The sequence below is a fragment of the Onychostoma macrolepis genome, chromosome 01, assembly GCF_012432095.1.
Source record: "Onychostoma macrolepis isolate SWU-2019 chromosome 01, ASM1243209v1, whole genome shotgun sequence".
NCBI classification, from domain to species: domain Eukaryota; kingdom Metazoa; phylum Chordata; class Actinopteri; order Cypriniformes; family Cyprinidae; genus Onychostoma; species Onychostoma macrolepis.
The window spans coordinates 12,039,917-12,061,337 of NC_081155.1; the positions used below are offsets into that span (position 1 = coordinate 12,039,917).

The 21,421-nt window shown below is 36.3% G+C and overlaps 2 protein-coding genes across 2 annotated transcripts; both read left to right on the plus strand.

The window, feature by feature from the left end:
* Nucleotides 1-1,357: 1,357 nt before the first annotated feature.
* b3gnt2a (UDP-GlcNAc:betaGal beta-1,3-N-acetylglucosaminyltransferase 2a) lies at nt 1,358-11,481 on the plus strand. The gene is made up of 2 exons (XM_058790740.1): nt 1,358-3,113; nt 9,013-11,481. The coding sequence occupies exon 2, from the start codon at nt 9,033-9,035 to the stop codon at nt 10,281-10,283; it is 1,251 nt and encodes a 416-aa protein (XP_058646723.1). The 5' UTR covers nt 1,358-3,113; nt 9,013-9,032; the 3' UTR covers nt 10,284-11,481.
* A 1,051-nt stretch (nt 11,482-12,532) lies between these two features.
* zgc:66455 (uncharacterized protein LOC393502 homolog) lies at nt 12,533-21,130 on the plus strand. The gene is made up of 11 exons (XM_058789228.1): nt 12,533-12,717; nt 12,794-12,824; nt 13,768-14,181; nt 14,479-14,640; nt 14,938-15,294; nt 17,619-17,678; nt 17,815-17,903; nt 17,991-18,049; nt 18,135-18,301; nt 19,831-19,983; nt 20,129-21,130. The coding sequence occupies exons 1-11, from the start codon at nt 12,640-12,642 to the stop codon at nt 20,506-20,508; spliced, it is 1,950 nt and encodes a 649-aa protein (XP_058645211.1). The 5' UTR covers nt 12,533-12,639; the 3' UTR covers nt 20,509-21,130.
* Nucleotides 21,131-21,421: the final 291 nt, after the last annotated feature.

The window sequence follows — 21,421 nt, forward strand, 5'->3', positions numbered from 1 at the left end:
GAGTTTGTTTGTTCATGGGAACAGATTTGGAGAAATGTAGCATTACATCACTTGCTCACCAATGGATCCTCTGCAGTGAATGGGTGCCGTCAGAATGAGAGTCCTGTGCATATTTCTCTCCTGATTCAAACGAGACAACTTTTTCACTGAAGAAAGCAATATTATGGATTGAGGGTTCTTATTTTAGCTGGATTTGTGTCTTACAAACGTGCAGCTTTTATTGGGATGTTTATATCAGCTGTTTAGACTCTCATTCTGACGGCACCCATTCACTGCATAGGATCCATTGGTGAGCAAGTGATGTAATGCTACATTTTTCCAAATCTGTTCTGATGAAGAGACAAACTCATCTACAACTCAGTTAGCCTGAAGGTGAGGATGTTTTCAGCAAATTTTCATTTTTGGACTATTCCTTTAAGTGAACACTTGTGCTTTTATGCTTTAACTATGTAAATATGAAAGAAACCCAAAAATACGTTTTTACACATTTTGGCAGACTATCTGATTTCTCTCCCCCCCCACCCCCATGTGAATCAAACGAATGATCTTGCTTTGCTAATACCCTACCAGTTTTCAGTCCTTGTTTCAAGATTTATTTTCTGCATTTTAAATCGCTTCACAGGCTTAATGGCGCTTTTATGTAGTCACTAAGTAACTAAATTAAGTAATAACTAGATAAATGGTGAGCAGTGGCAGTGCAGGTAACTCAATGACCTGACATGGACCTGGAAATCTTCTTAATTCATGTGAGTTAATGTTTATTATGTACCAAATGATTGAGTGTTCTAGGAACTGCAGAGATACTAATATCGTAATCCACCTTTATCACTGCTGTGTTTTTGAGCGAAGGTCATCATTCTGAAAGTCAGTTATATTGAGAAGTGATAAGCCCACTGTTCCCATGTTAAAAAGTCTAGATGACATATTGTTCATGATAAGGTCAAAACTGGTGGCTTATGACACAGATGTCACTTCTTTGAAGGATTTAAAAAAAAAAAAGTTTTAGATTAGATTGTTTTTAAAGATTAGATTTACCGTTATTTAACAAAATGGCATGCATAAATGTTTTTGTTATATATGTAAATTTATGTTTATTCATCATTTATTTTTAAAACAATAATTGTAATAAGTAAGAACAGTAATGATCAATTATAAAATTATTTAAAAAATAATAAATAGAAAATAAAATAACTTAACTTTTGTGTGATTTCCTCTTGTGGTGACAAGACAGCATCCACTGTCTTTTATATTTTTTGTTTATTTTTAATCATTTTAGATTAGATTAGATTAGATTAGATTTTTTTTTTTTTTTTTAAAGATTAGGCTTACCATTATTTAACAAATCTGCATGCATGAAAGTTTTTATTTAAATTGTTATATATTTAATTTTGTTTATAAAACTATAATTGTAATAATATATAAGAACGATAAAAATTTGAAAAAAATTTGATTAAATAAATAACTTTAAGCTTTCATGTGATTTCTTCTTGAGGTGACAGGACAAAATCTTTAACAGTTTTGGATGCTATTTTGTACCTTGTGATTTATTTTTCTTTCCTGTATCGTGTTTAATCTATGTCTGTGATTGGAAACTCAGTATTTACTAATGGATTGGGATGCCACCCATTCTGTTTAAATATTTAAAACAAGTTTACACCATATACTCTTCAGGGGAACAGGTTGAGACGTGTCTCTTGTCTCACAGGTGTGAATACATGGACGTGAACCAGATGAGGATTGATGTGTGTTTATTGTAGACCAAACACATCAGTGTGCATTTTTGTTCCTGCTGAGGCTCAAACAGATGTTTTCCGTTCTGTCATTTACAGCAAATGTGTGGTTTAACCAGCTCAAAAGCTGGTGGATGTCCTGTTAATTATTCAGACGAGAAGACAATGGGTGTAACTGCGGCCTTTGAAAAGTATCATATGAGGTTACTAGTGATGATCGCACGTGAAGCCTTCTAAACAGTCTGCATAAAGCTGTGGAGGGACATAGGTTTATGTGAATGTGTTGCAAACTAATGGTCACGTTCAAATAATGAGTCATTTGTTCATTTTAGTAGCCTGATACTGACAGACCCAACTGTTAATGCTGGTGTTATTGTGCTGAATAGAGTAGAGTAGAATGGAACAGAATAGAATATTGTTAGAAAAATATTTGATAGAAAAAAAAAAAATTCTTACATAAAATCGATGTCATTACTAAAAAAGAACAAAGAGTTTTAACAAAATAGTGCAAATGAGTGCCTATATGCAGTTTGCTGTCAGAATACTAATATTAAAAACAGCAGAGAATGACTTATTTGAATAAGTAGGAATAAATACTAAAAGGATACATTCTTTAATAATGGAAAATAGCAATAATTAAAAATACTACATAAGTGTAATAATATTTATGGTGGCTACATCTGTATTCCATTGCTTTTAGGCAACAAACACATTTAAGCACTTCCACATACAAAAAAAAGAAGAAAAAGGTAAAATGCAGTCAATCGCATTTTTAATGGACGAATAATCAATATAAAATGTGTTCTTCCACGTGATGAAAATTTAGCATGCCTAATGCATTTGCTTGCAAAGTGAAAAAAATAAAGTTTTGTTACCCTGAGGCAAGTTTTAAGCCTTAATCGGAATTCAAGTACACCTTAAGGACATCTTGCAGACAAAATGGTATTTATAAGGAGATTATGATATTTGCTGAAGGACAACCCTCACTCCACCCCAAACCTGCTGAAATCAGAGGTGCACGATATGATTTGTGAGCATTTGTATATAGTTACGACTCGAGCAGATCAAACGTCCTCACTCGTGTGTTTGTGAAGAGATAAACAAAATCGGGCCCGGCGCGCATAGTTAAGCCTGTACTCAGGCGTGCGTGCGCGCGTCCGTCGTGAGGGCGGCGCTCGCGCTGTCCGCGGAGGAGACTCTGACCTGACTCAAACACACGCGGCACCTTCTTCTGCAATACTGACTTTAAATGGGACTTCAGAAATTCAGTAAAGTAGTAAACAACAACAACAACAACAGTTCCGTTCGGCGGACTGAGCGCAAAAGATAGTGGAAAATGTTATGTTTGTGAAGAAGCAACTGTTGTGGACCGCTGTTATACAGGTGAGAACAGACGCACACCTTCACGTACAGGTAAATTCAGACAAGATTACACTTACGAGTTAAGACTTATAAATGCCAAAATAGGTAGAACATGTCGAAATGATAAAATAAAAAATTTGTAAACAAAAAAAAAATCAAATGCATCTTACTACATGGTACGAATGCCGTTGTTTTTGTTGGGTCTGTTGTTCACCTGCACCAGACTTATCTTTATTGAGGCAAATAAAAGATTTTCGTTTTATTAGTAGTAGTTACAATAAATAAATTAATGCAAATATCTAGCTCTCTGTCAAATGACAAAAGGTATAGTTAACAAAAAATGGAAAAAAATCATTTTCCCAGGTTTCATTTCTGAATTTATTATTTTTTTTTGCATATCTGTACAACTACAATGAACCCCTGGATGTCTCCAGAAAATATAATAGGCTAACATTAGGCTATGTGCTATAACCCATCAGTCATAGGTACATGGGAGAAGAAAACAACTGAATTTATGTCGTTGAAAACCTTCTTTAATAAGATATGGTGCACATCATGAAATTGAGTTATGACATATTAGTTAGATTTTTTTGTCCAACAACCGGTGTCATATTTGATCTGAGAGGATTTGCTGTAAATAGGCTATTGAATTTCACATAAAGCTTACAAAAACACACTTACAAAAATGGGCTACCTGAGTCTTAGGAAATAAACCATTATGTCTGTGAAAAATTCCTCGTAATGATAAGAGTATCAACATGTGTGTAGGCAAGTCAGAGATCTAATGTACACACACACACACACACACTTATTTGCTGTTTACAGTGTCTGTATTAGCCTGTGCCTTCAGGATGTTGACTACACCTTTAAAATCAGTTTTCATCAAGAGACTTTATGAAACAGTTTAAATATATCTGAAGGACAACCACATTTTCCCTTTTTATCATACATCAATGTTTTTGTTTTCTTCGCTTGTTGTTGCTTTACCAAGCAAGCTGTTAACTCTGAATTCGTTCTAAATGATTCAGTGAGTGAGTGGACTATATGATTCAACCGAAAGCAATTTACAGTGTTTTGCCTGTAATTTACAGGTTTTTCCTTTTCCATTCCGCATTAAATCCATACGGAATTCAGTTTGTTCCATTTTTTTAGGATCTATTTTACTTAGCGGTAAACCGAAATCGCATTCACCTGAGGATGTAATAGCAACAGTTGGCCACTCAAGCAGTTTTTGTTAAGAGCATTACCAGGCGGTACGTTGCCAAAACATAAATACTGGCATTATTATGAATTCTGTTATAGACAGTGTTTAGTAGGCTATCGTGAGTTATGTAATCAGATTACCTACTTTTTTCAAGTAACTAGTAAAGTGACAGATTACTTATTAATTTTGAAATAATATCTCAGTTACTTTTTCAAATGAGTAACAACATTGTTTTCCATCTAATGAATGTCAGCTTTCCTGTCCACATGTTGAGAGAAATCATGAGTAAGTGCAGAGTTCTAAATGTTTACATGCATGTACACATCTCACCTGCAGAAAGACAGATTCAGTATTACTCAAAATTATTAAAAACAATGAAATGCAAACCTGCAATATTTAAATATATTAAATAGCACAAATATCCTTTATGTATTTAATCCCTTTTTATTTACCAGTGTCTGCTGGTATTTGATGATCCAATTCAACCATAGTAATAAGCAAAAATGACTTTAGATAAACATTTCTTTCATTTTTTTTATTTCTGCATTCTATTCGTCATGAATAGTTTGTTTGAGCTGCACCCTCTACTGTACAGATGTGAATTTACATTTCCTTCAGGCTGAGGCTTATTCATTTCACTCCTGGTGTGAAAGGGTGTTTACATTTGCCAAAAACATAACTATTTTATACTAAAAAGCAAACAAGCAAGCCCTGCCCAGATGAGAAAAAAATTAACATAACAAATTGCTTTCCATAAAAGTAACACAATCAGTTACTTTTTTAGGGCGTAACGCAATATTGTAACATAAAAGTCCCCAACACTGATTATGGATAAATAGCCTATATATCTCAGAATAATTATAGTGTTTTGTTTAAAAAAAAAAAAAAAAAGAAGTCTTTGAAGTGTTTGTTTTAAAATTAAAATCTTATATAGGCCTAAATGAGTGGGACACTCTCTGACTTTAAAATCAGTGATAGCATCCTAAATGCATTGTCTGGATTGGACTGTGCTAATGAGCTGTCACTCAGTTGCGAACGGTGTTAAAGTAGAGCAATAAAAGCATTGTGTCATAGTGTGGAAAGTTCAAGTGTGGTCAGATCTAAAGTGCAATCATAAAATAGATTTGTTGTCCAACAGTGAAATGCTTTCGAAAGTTTCCTGCATTCTGCAAGAGTTTTAGTCTCTGACGCCACATCACAGACCGCCTTCGACCGTCTGGTGCATATTGATTACAGAATCTGTGGTATATAATCTATTTGACATAAACCCATCCCTAAACTACCCATTTGATCAACACAAACTGAGATTACTCTCTTTAAATGGTCTCTTCCTCTCTTGCTTTGTCAAAATAAACTGCAGTGTGGACTATAGTAGAGCTGTTCACAGAGGTGGACAGTAACGAAGTAAATTTACTTGAGTATTGTACTTAAGTACACTTTTTGAGTATCTGTACTTTACTCGAGTATTATTTTTTCTGGAAACTTGCGACTTTAACTTCACTACATTTGAAAGACAAATATCGTACTTTTTACTCAACTACATTTATATCAAGGTCCCCAAGTAGAAAGTCGTTATATTTAGCAGTTTTTACAGATTCACTGAACCCTTTTTTCTGGGAAAATCCGGCCTGCGATCTGCCAGTACCTTCCTGTGTTGCCAAGTGTTACAGTTTTTCTAAGCCTGAAGTTTTCCGCCTTGCTTTGAATGGACATTTGGCTGATTTTTTTTTTGGCGCAAATCTGGCAACCTCGGGATCTTCCCCGCTAAACTAATGTAAACGTCCGCGCTACTGCACAGCTAAAAGCACTCTAAAAGGGCATGTGTTAACTCTTTAAAGCCCTTTGGAAAATTAACCATGTTTTTACTATAGTAACCATAACTATGGTATTTGCAGTAAAATCACAGTATCCACAAATTTACTATTATCTCACTATAGTAACCATATGCTATTTGTAGTAAAACTTCAGTAACCACAAATTTACCATAGTTTCATTATATTAACTATAGTTTGATTTTTGTAGTTAAACTATGGCAATACAAATGGTAGGCTAATATATCTGTCAAAAATCGCTGCCCTCACCTTTCTAATATATATATATATATATATATATATAAACTTGGGTCTACTGGTAAATTGCTGCTAAAAACTGGTCAGGGAAGTATATGAATCTGAACATTATTTTATTGTCAAAACACTGCACATAAATGCTTTTTTTCTTTTTTTCTGTGCAAACAAATGATCAAAAAGTATGTTAAATGAAAACTTTGGAATCTAAACTGGGAATCAATAAGAATTGAAATCAATAAGCAGAATCAGAATCTGAATCTGGATAAAATTCAAACAATACCCAACCCTAGCCACATGTTGTGAAGTTCACTGATTTCTGAGTATTTTATGAACACTGATCAATTGATGGCAAAATTCAAAAAGATGGTTATTTGGTGCAACCTTCACACCCATGGCCATACTGAGAGAGTATGATCCAGTTTTCTGAAGAGACTAAAGGTTTGTTTTCTTTTCAATGTTTGCTTTGTTTGCCTAAAATGAACCATATCATAGACTTCATTATCTCTTTGAAAAAGAACTTTGCAACTTTTAAAAAAGTATTAAAATGAGTTCAATGTAGTTAACACTCCTGGTGTTAAATACAAAAATAAAGATGATTATCTTCATTCAGTTGTTCCATTTCTATAGGTTTGGTAACATAAAAGCTCTTAATTCCAAAGATAATACAAGCTAATCAGTGTATTCAGTAGGTTGCATTAGTGGCACAAGGTATTGTAAGTATACAACAATGCGACAATAAAACAATGCATTTACTTTTTACTTTTGATACTTAAGTACTTTTAAAAACATGTACTTCCGTACTTTTACTTAAGTAAAAATTTGTCTTTACAACTTTCACTTGTAGTGGAGTAGTATTTGACCAGTGGTATCTGTACTTTCACTCAAGTAAGGAAGTTGTGTACTTTGTCCGCCTCTGGCTGTTCAGTCAAAGGTCTGACTATACGAGACTAGGAAGAGTCTGACGTTGCACATCTGTAATTGGTGTCATGAGGAACACATGATGTGTATGAATGAATGGGAGAAGGAAGCTCAACGTAGGATGGTGTGGAGTCTGAAACAGAGAGAAATCTTGGGTTTGATATATCAAACATTGGCTGATATGCAACAGGTTCATCCCTTACTGTTCAGGCACAGTTACAGGAGGAGAAACCCTGGCTGCTTCACACCGGAGTCACTCATGGATCTCACTCTAGACTTACCCTGCAGATGTCCTCGCTGTGAGTAACGGACCAGCCGTTACTTTAATGATTTATTACTGTTTATGTTTTTAGCTGGTTCTTTCTCAAAGAAATAGTTCATCCAGAAATGTAAATTATTTTTACTCACCCTAGAAGAGTTATGACAATCATATGACAGCTTTGTGTGTAGAACAAAAGACCTACATTTCAGGTTTTTCTATGATTTCACTTCAAAAGACATGCAAGCACCAGTTGTGATTTTATGGTGTTTTATTGTATTCATTTTGGAGTATTAATATGTTAAAAACAACTGTAAATTTCATTAAAAAAAACTAATAATAAAAATATTATTTCGTGTTGCATGGAAAAAAAAAATGCAGCATTTGAAATTATTAATGATAGAAGTTAAATTTTTGGATGAACTATTTAAGCTCTTTTTATCCATCTACTAAAACCTGAGATGCAAAGGTTGTTCGTTGCACTTCATGGTTGAGGAATTATATATCCGTTGTGTTTAGTTTCTGGCTTTGCATGAGCCCACTGCTGCTTTTTTGGGTTGAGGTATGTGCTACATAAACACTACAAGCCCTCAAATCTACTCAACACCAATAGTTTTGCCCCTTTTAAATGTGACCCATAACATTATGTGACATAATTTTAATTCATATTAGAGTCATTTTTGATATACTAAATATACTGTATATAAAAAAAAAAAAGTTTAAAAGTTATTTATAAAAAAAAAAAAAGAAGAAGAATTTGTGCCATAGAAATGTTTTAAGATAAGATAGATGATAAAAATAATTTTTGAATCCCCTAAAGAACATTTTAAAAATCTAATAATAACTTTTTTCCACTATGAAGAACATTTAGTGAAATGGCTCCACAGATGTTAAAGGTTCTTAATGGAACCATAGATGCCAATATAATGAAGGTTCCAAAAGGGTGTTTTTGCTGCGATGCCATAGAAGAACCATTTTTCTAACAGTTTTTAACCCCTTAACTGTCACTCACAGTTTTGAACAGAGACATTATAGTGCACTATCCAAACTTACATTTTTATAATTCATGAATGAAAATATTTTGTAACATGATTTTGATGTACCATTTCCATGGTAATGCAATGATTTTAAAATGGGTTTCAAAGGATGAATTTTGAGATTTTAAGTCCTTCATGGAACCATCAATGCTAAAGAACATTTATTTTTAAAAATGTAAATATCTTTATTTTTGTGTATGGTTGGGGTTTTAACACATTCTGTATGCCGACGGATCAAACACTCACAGCTCAAGTCCATACTAACTGGCTTTGACAAACGTAACTAACATAATTACTAACGTAACTTCCTCCACTTTCCAGGTCAGTGTGGTTTGCTCATCCCACTTTCTCCACCATGTTCTGAAGACTTTCACCTTTCCACACCTCATATAATTTCCACAAACATATAATAAATCTCTTTCTGTGTCTTCAGGTGGTGAGGGCATCTTCAAGATGAACAGCAACTGGAAGACCACCAAGGTGCTGGGATTGCTGATGTTAGCCAACTTCTTCATCTATGTCTTGGTGGAAGTGTCCCGAAGCTACGGGCAGGGCCGAGACATGTACAATCGAGGGAAACTGACGGCCAAAAAGTTCTGGAAGAAGTCAGAGGTTAGTCTGGCGTTCTGGAATCGTGCGCAGGACCGTCTTGATGACATCTACTACCTGCCACTTGCAAACAGCAGCAAGGCCCCTCGTGACTTTCGGGGAATCCCACGTTGGCTGAATCGCACGAGTCCCTGCAAGCCGGACAGCAGGGTGAAGACAGAGATTGAAGACTTTAAGTCCCTACCGCAGCGATTCCAGGACTTCTTATTGTACATGGGATGTAGGTCGTACCCCTTAATAACAGACGCACCCAACGTGTGTTCAGAACCGCCGTACCTCTTGCTTGCAGTGAAGTCCATTGCGCCACATTTCGACCGACGGCAGGCCATCCGGGAATCATGGGGCCGCGCTGGGATCCTCGACGGCCGGCGCATTGCGACGGTGTTCCTGCTTGGCAGCACGGCGGCGACGGACCACTTCCCGAACTTGTCAGAGATGGTCAAGCACGAAGCAGCGTTGTACGGCGACGTCCTGCAGTGGGATTATCGAGACTCATTCTTCAATCTCACTTTAAAGGAAGTCCTCTTTCTGGAGTGGTTTGAGACTCATTGTGCTTCTGCCAAGTATGTGTTCAAAGGTGACGATGATGTTTTCGTCAATACGCGGCATATGCTGGCTTACCTGGGAAACTTTTCTGTGTCCATGACACAGGACCTTTTTGTTGGCGATGTGATCACCAATGCCGGACCACACCGGACCAAACACCTCAAGTATTACATCCCCGAGAGTGTGTTTCGGGGAGTTTACCCACCGTACGCCGGTGGCGGAGGCTACCTGTATTCTGGGAATCTGGTGCTGCGGTTAAGGACGATCTCGCGTCTGGTCACGTTGTACCCGATAGACGACGTGTACACTGGGATGTGTCTGAAGAGACTGGGACTAGTACCGGAGAAACACATGGGCTTTAAGACCTTTGACATTGAGGAGAAGCACAGAGAGAATCCTTGTGCTTACAAAAATCTGATTCTGGTCCATCCCAGGAGCCCACAGGACATGATAAAGATCTGGTCTTGGATTAATGACCCAAAAGCGAAATGTTACATCTCAACTACAACGCAGGCGAAGGGCGCAATACGACGCAACAAAAGCAAATAGAACCCAATGACAGTAAAACTAATGCCCTGTTCTATTACTGACGTACAGCTAACAAAAATATGTTCCAAGAATGCTTTGCTAACATTCCCATTAAGTTATAAAAACATAAATTCTGCATGTTCTCAAAGCTTCTAGTTTTTAAAAGGTTTTATCCACCTTATTTTTCAACTTAGAAGTAAACCATTTTCTGTGAATGTGCAAGATTTCCGGTTCATTAGGGAAACCAGACGCATAAAATTTACAAGTGGCTGTGCCCGCTCTTATGGGAAAAATAAGGTGTATAAACTTGTTTTTCTTGCTTGCGCAATCGTTAAGGGAACATTCCATTGAATCGAATATCATGGGAATATTACTTTTGAACATTCTAAAACAAGTTTTAAAAAACATTAGTTGGAACTTCCAGTTTAAACATTTCAGCAAAAAAAAGTTCCATGAATGAAATAATGTTTCTGTGCTAACATTCTGAGAACATTATTAAAGACCAGAGAACTTTGAGCAAATGTTCTATGAATGTTGCTGGAAGACCATTTGAGAGAACCTTGCTAGAACATTCCCTGTTAGCTGGGTCCACATACTTGCGCACCTTCTTTCACTTTGTTTCGACGAATCACGATTATTTACTCAAAATGAGTTATATATGGTGCACTACAATGCATGTTGACATAAGAAATCATGGTGCATTTTCATAACAGAACGAGCGAATCTGATGTGTTTGTGTATTTTTATGCTGTTGTTTTAATTTATATTTGCATTCGTGTGGAAAGCTATAGCTGAGCTGTTTGACTTCTCTTGCATTAAACCTCTCTATTCTCAGGAAGCTGCTGTTTGATCGTGGTTCTCCAACTACACTATCAACACAAGGATAATAATAGAAGTTTTATTACTTTGTATACTGTTTGTTCAAGTAAGCTGTGACCTTTGCACCACTGTTGTAGGGCAACATACTGTAGGACACCTTACAACACATGCAGTGAACTGAACGAGCCTACAAAGTGCAAAGTCAAAATCCAAATCTATTACTGTATACATCTTCCTTAACTCCATGGAAGATGAGCACAAAAGATTTCCATGTAATATTTTGTGTGAAGTTCAGTAATTGGTTCAATATGAGTGCAAATTTGTGATTATGGATAGAATTAAATTGTCCTGAAAACACAGGAAATAGGCTTGAAAAGTGAAACTTGTTTTTATCATTCCAGTTAAGCAGTGTTTTGTATATATAGCTAGTAATAAAGTTATGTCTATATTTGGAAGTAATTTTGCAGTTTACAGTATGTATCACATGGCCCTCACAATTCATTTTCAAAACTGAGGTAATTTGATGAGGGGGAGAACCCAAGATTGATTTGAGACCATATTTGGTTTAAGCTTTTATTTGCTACAACAATCTTCACATGAATAAGCATTATATTATATAAGCTGCAATATTATTATCATTTTATGATTCTTACTTTATTATAAAATTTCCAAACGTCAATTATGTAAAGACCTATTTATAATGCGCACAAATGATAGTAAAGTATTATTAAGGATAAAATGCTACAATTGTATCATTCATGTAAACAATCTTCACATGAATAAGCATTAATTTTGCTGCTATATCTCATTATATGATTCTTACTTTATTACTGCATCATGATCAGCATTTCTCACTCTATCTTTAAAAAGCATGCATAATTAGGTTATTTACAGTATATACTACTCAGTATGTAGTAGGCTACTATGTACGCTAGTATTCCATTGTGTCAATGAACCTGAATATTTGCACAAAACCAGTCATAGGTAGCACAGGTAAATTTGTAGCAATAGCCAACAATATGTTATCAGTATGGGTCAAACTGATCGATTTTTCTTTTATGCCAAACAATCATTTGGATATTAAGTAAAGATCATGTTCCGTGAAGATATTTTGTAAATTCCCTACCGTAAATATTTCAAAACTTAATTTTTGATTAGTAATATGCATTGCTAAGAACTTCATTTGGACAACTTTAAAGGTGATTGCTCCCTCAGATTTCAGGTATTGACCCCTCAGCCAAATATTGTTCTATCCTAACAAACCATACATCGATGGCATGTTTTCAGATGATGCATAAATCTCAATTTCCAAAACAAACAAACAAAAAAAGACCGATAGCCTATTAAATGACTGGTTTCGTGGTCCAGGGTCACATTTATGTTTGCGCGGCGCCCTCTGTCGGATCAAGAGAGAGTCACATGTCATGTTCATGCGCGACAGGTAAACTTACCTGATTAACTACAGATATAATACAGGTGATGCTGGCAGCCTCTTCCGTTTACTTTTTAAAACAAGCACCTGACAACAACCTAGAAAGTTCACGCGCGTAAATCCAAAATGCCACGGCGGCATTTATTGAGTGCATACGGTCTTGTGATATTAATCTATTTGACGGGTTTGATAAGCAGCGCTGAGGTGAGTAACTCATCGACGCTCGTCTGATGGCGGTCTGATCTCTGCATGTTTCACTCAATCTGTCTGTTTTTGGCAGATCAACAGATATGGCGGAAAAGCCTCGGCAGGTAAACAGTCGTCAGTCACATTTACCTTAAATGTAAACTTTCTGACGTACCTGTTCCTCTTGCTTTAGATTTAACATGTTTATTTTGTGTCCTCAGGGGTTCTAAAAATTTTGTGAAGCTACATTTCCAAGCGTCAATATGTGTAAAGAAGACGCATTTATAATGCATAAGAAAGATAGTGAGGATAAATATAGAATCTAAAAGAAATCACAAAATATTATTAACTTATATTGAAATACTTTTTAAATAATTAAAAATATATATTAAACCATAAAAGTATCTGTGTAAGTGCGTATTTTCTTTATAACCAAATATAAGATAAATATATTCAGTTAGCAATGTATAGCACTTTCACAATAAATATCAGCAGCTTTGCAGTGTGGAGTATGCAGGGTTTTTTTTTTTTTTTTTTTTTTTTACAAAATTATTGTTAACTCGTTAGGATTATTATTTATTTGCATATTTATGTTTTCCTTCAAAAAAATGTTTTGGGGGATAAATATAAATGTCAAAATAGGCTACATGCCATATTATTATTTTTTCTTATTAAAATATTTATATTGTATTTTGTAAGAATATATTTATCTATTTATCTTATTTTTATTCATTTAAATCCCCTGTTATTTTTCCTCTCTAATGAAATTTTTTTGAAGATAAATATGCTGGCTCTCTCATGTCGTCTTATTGAAAATAATAAATTTAATATAATTTTATCCTCTTATTTTTATAATTTAAATTACCTGTAATTTTTCCTCCAATAAAAATATGTAGATATTTTGGGGGAATAAATTGTCTAATAATAATACTTTTAACAAATTAAAATTTGACATAATATATTTTTATTTTTGGTCATTTAAATGTCCTGTAACATTTCCTCTACAGTTAATATAGTTATATATTTTGGGGGATAGATGTTCTGAAATGTCTCTCTTTCTCTTGTCAGGTGTAGGCCGCGAGCGATACGCGTTCTATGCCATGCGCAGCTGCCATCAAGTCCTCCGCGAAGACAGCGGTGAGTTCTTCTCCCCTGATTACCTGTGCTCACACCCCCCCGTGTGGTGTAACTGGACCATCCAGGTGCCTCCTGGGAAGCGTCTGGAGCTCTACCTGGAGGACTTTACTCCCTCGGACGCCTGTCAGGAGAAGAGCGATCAGATCCACCTGGATGAGTCTCCGGCGGCTGCGGGAGGGCAGAGGATCCTGGAGAGGTGCTGGAGAGAGGCCAGGTACACCTCCGTGTCCAACACGGTTCAGGTGGTGCTGCTCATTGCCGGGAACCGGCTTGTCCCCTACAGGGGCTTCTATGGACGCTTTAAAGCTTTCGGATCCCTGGATTCTCCTGATTCCATGTATGAAGGTGAGTGAATGTTTTCAATGTTTAAATTATTATTATTATTTTTTTTTGTAAACTGGTGTGCAGCGTAGAGAACTTCATTGATTATAACATAGGCTATCTTTGTGAGATCGCTGTGAACTAAGATAAGTGACAGCTTTTCAGTGATTATAAATGTTATATATATTGTATGTGTGTGTGTGTGTATATATAAAGGTTAGAGCGCCCTCACTAATTTAAGAAGCACCCTCGGTGATTTGATTCTGGAGCTGGGCCTGCTGGTGTCACATGACTCTTTGTATTTGACGCACATTCCTGTAGATGTGATAGAAGCAGCATTAGGAGATGATGAAGATGAAACGGATGCAATGACAGATTCTCCACCAGCTGGACTGACCAGCTCTGTGAAGTTTGGATCCTCAGTGACCAATGAAAAGAGTCCCGGGGATTCATCTCCTCACATTCTAGCGCCTGGTTACAACGGTAACGATGTGGTTGATGATGCATACACTCTTACAAATAAAGGTGCTTCAAAAGGTTCTTCACAGCGATGCCATAGAAGATCCATTTTTGGTTCCACAAAGAATCATTGTCAATCTCTTCCTTACCTTTTTATACTCTGAAGAACCTTCTTTCACCACAAAGGACCTTTTGTGAAACAGAAAGGTTCTTCAGATATTAAAGGTTCTTTATGGAACCATTTAGACAAAAAAGTTCTTCTATGGCATCGTGAAGCACCTTTATTTTTAAGAGTGTACTACGATGATAATTTCATTGCAGCGTCACAAGAAGCTGGTCCGTGGGCCGCTGAGACCCAGCAAGACCAACGCAAAAGTGGAGCGGCTCAAATACGGCCCAGATATCAAGCGGCTTACGCAGACGTGACCCTCAGCGCACAGACGCGCATGCCACAGGTCAAACCCGCCGCCCGCTCGCCATCCACCATGCGCAGGAATGTGGACGCGCAGGAGCACTCCTCCGGTCAAACCGAGCTGGTCCGAGCCAGACTGACGCCTGATGCTGGAGGAGTGAGGTGGGTAAAGGTGGAACAGCGGGACGACGAGGAAGGTGTTTCCATTGAGATGACAGCAACCAAGAGCAGTGTCACACTACCTGTAATACAAAGCAAACCAAAAGGTGCAGTTACTTTTTTTTTTTTCTTTAACAATTAGAAAGCATTACATTTTGCATAAAGAGAGCCTCTTTATAGGACTAATTTTTTTTTTTTTTTTTTTTTTTTGTATTGCAACATTATTTTCATGAAAATTAAGTACACTTTACCATCCAAAATTACTAGGAGAAATTAAAAAATGGGCCTAAAATAGGATTTTTGTTGTTATGATTATTATCATGGGGTAATATTTAATAATATTAATAATTTAATGTTTAAATAGATTACTAATATTAGTAGTAGTATGCAAGGGGTAATATTAACAATATAAACTTATTTTATTTGTTTTTATTAGTAGTAGTAGTATTATGCAAGGAGGAATTATTTTAAAATTTATAACAATTATGCTGATTGTAATAAAAAACCCAGACAGGACATTAATTCAATTCAGTAAAACATACTATAATGGCATACAGTTGTTGTAATTACAATTTAATTAATAGTAAAGTATGTACTTTTCCATTTTAATTAGTTTTATACCATTTCAGTACATTAGTTTCATTATGGTTTTGCTTGAAAATTAGCAGGATCTTAAAATGGCCCTAAAATAGGATTTATTATTGTGCTGCAATGGGTAATATTAACCATCTTAATTATTTTATTAATTCCTTAAGTTAATACTACTAATAATCTTGGTAACACTTTACAATAAGGGTACATGAATAATCATATATATATATATATATATATATGTGTGTGTGTATATGTATATGTGTATATGTAGGTGCTGGTCATATAATTAGAATATCATAAAGTTGATTTATTTCACTAATTCCATTCAAAAAGTGAAACTTGTATATTATATTCATTCATTACACACAGACTGATATATTTCAAATGTTTATTTCTTTTAATTTTGATGATTAGAGCTTACAGCTCATGAAAGTCAAAAATCAGTACCTAAAAATATTAGGATATTTACATTTGAGCTTGAATAAATGACCATCCCTACAGTATAAATGCCGGGTATCTCTTGTTCTTTGAAACCACAATAGACGAACATTGACGCCCTCCACAAAGAGGGTAAGTCACAGAAGGTCATTACTGAAAGGTGTGGCTGTTTACAGAGTGCTGTATCAAAGCATATTAAATGCAAAGTTGACTGGAAGGAAGAATTTGGGTAGGAAAAGGTGCACAAGCAACAGGGATGACCGCAAGCTTGAGAATACTGTCAAGCAAAGCCGATTCAAACACTTGTGAGAGCTTCACAAGGAGAGAACTGAAGCTGGAGTCGGTGCATCAAGAGTCACCACGCTCAGACGTCTTCAGGAAAAGGGCTACCAAGCCACTTCTGAACCAGAGACAACGTCAGAAGCATCTTAACTGGGCTGTGGAGAAAAAAAACTGGACTGTTGCTCAGTGGTCCAAAGTCCTCTTTTCAGATGAAAGTAAATTTTACATTTCATTTGGAAATCAAGGTCCCAGAGTCTGAAGGAAGAGTGGAGAGGCACAGAATCCATGTTGCTTGAAGTCCAGTGTGAAGTTTCCACAGTCAGTGATGATTTGGGCTGCCACGCCATCTGCTGGTGTTGGTCCACTGTGTTTTCTGAAGTCCACAGTCAACGCAGCCATCTACCAGGAAATTTTAGAGCACTTCATGCTTCCTTCTGCTGACAAGCTTTATGGAGATGCTGATTTCATTTTCCAGCAGGACTTGGCACCTGCCCACACTGCCAAAGGTACCAAAAGCTGGTTCAATGACCATAGTGTTACTGTGCTTGATTGGCCAGCAAACTCGCCTGACCTGAACCCCATAGAGAATCTATGAGGTATTGTCAAGATGAAGATGAGAGACACCAGACCCAACAATGCAGATGAGCTGAAGGCCACTATCAGAGCAACCTGGGCTCTCATAACACCTGAGCAGTGCCACAGACTGATCGACTCCATGCCACGCCGCATTGCTGCAGTAATTCAGGCAAAAGGAGCCCCAACTAAGTATTGAGTGCTGTACATGCTCATACTTTTCATTTTCATACTTTTCAGTTGGCCAAGATTTCTAAAAATCCTTTCTTTGTATTGGTCTTAAGTAATATTCTAATATTTTGAGATACTGATTTTTGACTTTCATGAGCTGTAAGCTCTAATCATCAAAATTAAAAAATAAACATTTGAAAAATATCAGTCTGTGTGTAATGAATGAATATAATATACAAGTTTCACTTTTTGTGAAATAAATCAACTTTTTGATGATATTCTAATTATATGACCAGCACCTGTGTATATATACAGTATATGAACCAGGCATTTTAATTTTATCTATGGTTTTCTTGAATTATTCATTCTACAGAGAAAGCGCTCTACCAGCAAACCTCGCGAAATGTCACCCACAACAGGCATTTTCCTGGGGGTGAGTTGTTCAAATGTTTTAACACATCAACTTAATACAGCTACCAATTATTTTTTTACAAAAAAAAAAAATTTGGTTACACTATCGAAGATATACAACTTGCATTCTGATGATGTTGTATCATCCGTCCAATCAGAGCTCTTGTTCGAGGTGAGTGTCGAGATCAATCTGGAGCCTGAACATCATGAAGAATCCTCTTCTCTCAGGTCTGCTCTCGAGACCATGGTGAGGCTCAACGTTATGATTCCCTTTATAGATAATCAGAATATTGCTGTTAGTTGAGCAACTTAAAGGCTCAAAATTGGTTTACAGATACAAGAAGTGCTTGGACATCTCACTCCAAAGAGGCTGGACTTCAAAAGATTGAAGAAGTAAGTGCAAAGCTCACTTCCTAAAGTAAAATAATTGGATTCTTCCAAACCAATCTGCTCACACTGTTGATCAATCTGTCTCCAGGTTGAGTTCTAGCGTGTTGTTCATCGTGTGGCTGCAGGTTGAGAAGGCGGCTGTAGGGCAGCAGACACCCAGAGATCTTCAGGCCAGGCTGCAGGGGCTGCAGGGCAGAACCATCAAATCCCAAACCACCCAAACACACGGCGTCATTGCATCCGTCTCTACTGAAGGTGCTCACATTGGTGTCTGTCGGTCTGTCGGTCTGTCGGTCTGTCGGTCTGTCGGTCTGTCGGTCTGTCGGTCTGTCGGTCTGTCGGTCTGTCACACACACTGCTCTCTGCAGGACTATTGCTGTGTCAGAACTTTACTGAGGTATAGAGTTTAACCAAAGGTCAACCTGTGACCAGTTGCATAAACTGCTTAAATCACCTTAATTTTGTGTTTTAGTATAGTGTTTTTTTTTTTTTTAATGATTAATTTGAGTTTTTTTTAAACTTCAAAATAAAACAACGCTAAATATGATTTAGTAATTTTTTGTATTTGCCTTTTTTTTTTAAATTCTATATGAACTATATAGTTTTCAGTTTGTTTTAGTACTTAATGGTTGTGTTTATGCAACTGGCCCCCACCAGTTTCTTAAGATCAGGTTGTGTCCACATGTTCATTACAGCATGTACAATGGTTTAATTTTTATTTATTTTTTACCGCTCAACTTTATTTTACACATTGATTTAATGGAATAGACCACTACTTTAGACTCTGGATGTTTATTTATTTAAACTTTTTATTTTTTATTTTATTTTTTTTTTAACTAGTGGGATGCTTGATGCTTTTTTTTTTTTTTATTTAGCTATTTTTTATTTTATTTTTTTTGGTGATTTACATATTTTAGTAATCGTCCTAAATTAGATACCATTCGAAAGCTTAAACAGTTTTGAAATCTGACATTGGGTAACTCCTAGTGGGTGGTGTCAAGTGTCACATTACAAAATTTACTACAATATTTTATAATCTAAACTTTTTTTTTTTTTTTTTTCCTAATCTTGATAAAACACATCATTGGAAAGGTCTGAGTCTCAAGATTCTATATTTGATGACTATTTTGTGATTTATAAATAATATTGTGACAAATTAATAAATTTGTGACAGGAAAATGCATTAAATTCAGTAGAGTTTGGGTGTCACCCAGTGGCTATTTTTGGTATAGCACCTAAATGAGATCTCGCAGGAATCTCAATTTTTGTGAAATCAACTTTAATTTTGAAATATAACTTGGTTAGACATTTTATAGCAATTTCAGATTCCAAAATATTTGTTTGTGTATATATGTATGTGTGTGTTCCCCAACGGTTCTGTGTATCACTGAAACCAAGCCCTTCCCCTGTCGCTGATGTGTGTGCACGTCTGTGTGGAAGCCCTCAGTCTCCGAAATGAGGAGGGAATATTACTGTATTTATTAGTTTTCTGTTAGTTTTCAGGTATGATTCTGAATGTCCATTTGTCCAATAGTGTACACTGTAATGACACTTGAAAACTCGTGCTGTGCTACAAATCGGTCTGTTTTAAAACTAAAAGACGGAAAACAGACATTTGCTCTTGCTAAGAGATAAGTTAGCATATGGTCAAAGCACATTATGATTATAAAAGAAAAAATATTAGAGAAATACTTTTAGATGGATATTATGCAGCCATAATCTTACCAAAAACACCTGTTTATCTGAATAATTTCTGAACGGGCCATCTGTGTGTGTTTGAACAGACATCAATGAGTGTGAGATACAAATGGTGGTGTGTGACGCTCACGCTGAGTGTGTGAATCAGTTCGGATCGTACTCCTGTCACTGTATCCATGGTTACCGTGAGGTTCCTCATGGGCCGGGAGCCAGCGTTTGTGTGGCGTCTGCTGAACCTGGTAAGAGATTGGTTGTCAGAAGTTTATATTGACAGGTGTGGGAGATTTCAGATGTTAACTTGAATTAGACCGCTCTTGTATCACTTTAAAAGGACAGTTTACCCAGAACTTATTTTTTAAATTTTTGTCTCCACTCACTTTCTAGACTGTAGTTGGACATCATCTCCCAGAATCCTCAGGGGCGTTTACGCCGTCGTCAGCCTGATCACGTTGCTCATCGTGCTGTTGCTGTTGGTGGCGTTTCTTCTGTATCATCGATCCTATAGAGGCTCGTTCCTTCCTCGCTGCCAGAAAACGAGCACTAGCAGTGTCGTGGAAACCGCTGCTAGTGATGAAGACAACAATAACACAGGAAATGATGGTAGCGGTGGTGCGAACCCCTCCGTATTCCCCCCACCTCCTCCACCCCTGAGGCTGGGCAAAGACGGCCACCGCTCTCTGGACCTGCCGTTATTACGCTTCAGCTCTCTAGTGCCTCCTGATGGATTCAGAAGTAAAACACCTGCAGAGAAACACCAGCTTTGACTGTTTCACAGGGTTACTCTTGTCTGAGAGCACTGCCACTAAATGCACTGCACCTCACCGAGTGTGAGACTTGTATTTGTCATTAATATATTATTTGTATTAATAATTTATTATTATTTGTATTAGTGAGTTATTTAATTCCCTGCTGCTTTGTATGTTAGTTTATGATTTATAGAGAATTGATTTTTTTTTTCTTGTATTTTATTCTCTTTTTTTAGTCTATTCTTGTATTTTAGTTCACACAAGCTTTCTCACTCTTAGAAATAGAATTGAACAGAACTCAAAAGCACTTTGTGTACTTTGTGGTTTTGTCCAACTTAATCTGTTTGTTTGTGAAAGACGACATTGAGTGTGTTTGACAGAGAAAGAACGCAAGAAGGACTTTGGGATCCTACAGGCATGGAAAACGCCAACATATCATAAAAACATTAAAGACTAAAATGCAGTGAATATCCACCTTAGTTTTTAAAGTATAAGTGAGAATGTGCGAGGCTTCCGGTGTCAGTTGCTTAGTTATTTTAGCTGTACAAAGTCCATTACGCTGCTGGATGTTGCAAACTGGTATTTATCATATTTGAATTTATTACCGTAATCATAAACACTTACTGTAGTTTACCCCTAGCCGCTAAAGAATCAGAAGTCCTGCACGTTCACAGGAAATTGCTTCTGCGACGCTTTGTAAATGAAATTGTTCAGCTCTTTTTGGTGAAATCTTAAAAATTACACAGTAATTTCAGTTTGAAAATACCTCGGCTTTTTGTAAATGAATCCTAAATGTTCTATATATATATATATATATATATATATATATATATATATATATATATATATATACTATTTCTGACAATAATGATGTCTTAAACTTTGTGATGGGTAAATACAACCCACAAAGCTAGATACCTTAAATTTAAAC

Bases quoted from the DNA above. Each gene is read 5' to 3' on its own strand.
- b3gnt2a (XM_058790740.1), top strand. From the start codon at position 9,033: ATGAACAGCAACTGGAAGACCACCAAGGTGCTGGGATTGCTGATGTTA.
- zgc:66455 (XM_058789228.1), top strand. From the start codon at position 12,640: ATGCCACGGCGGCATTTATTGAGTGCATACGGTCTTGTGATATTAATC. The intron at 15,295-17,618 runs GTGCAGTTACTT...TTCATTCTACAG, and splicing joins AATACAAAGCAAACCAAAAG to AGAAAGCGCTCTACCAGCAA. The intron at 18,302-19,830 runs GTGCTCACATTG...GTGTTTGAACAG, and splicing joins TGCATCCGTCTCTACTGAAG to ACATCAATGAGTGTGAGATA.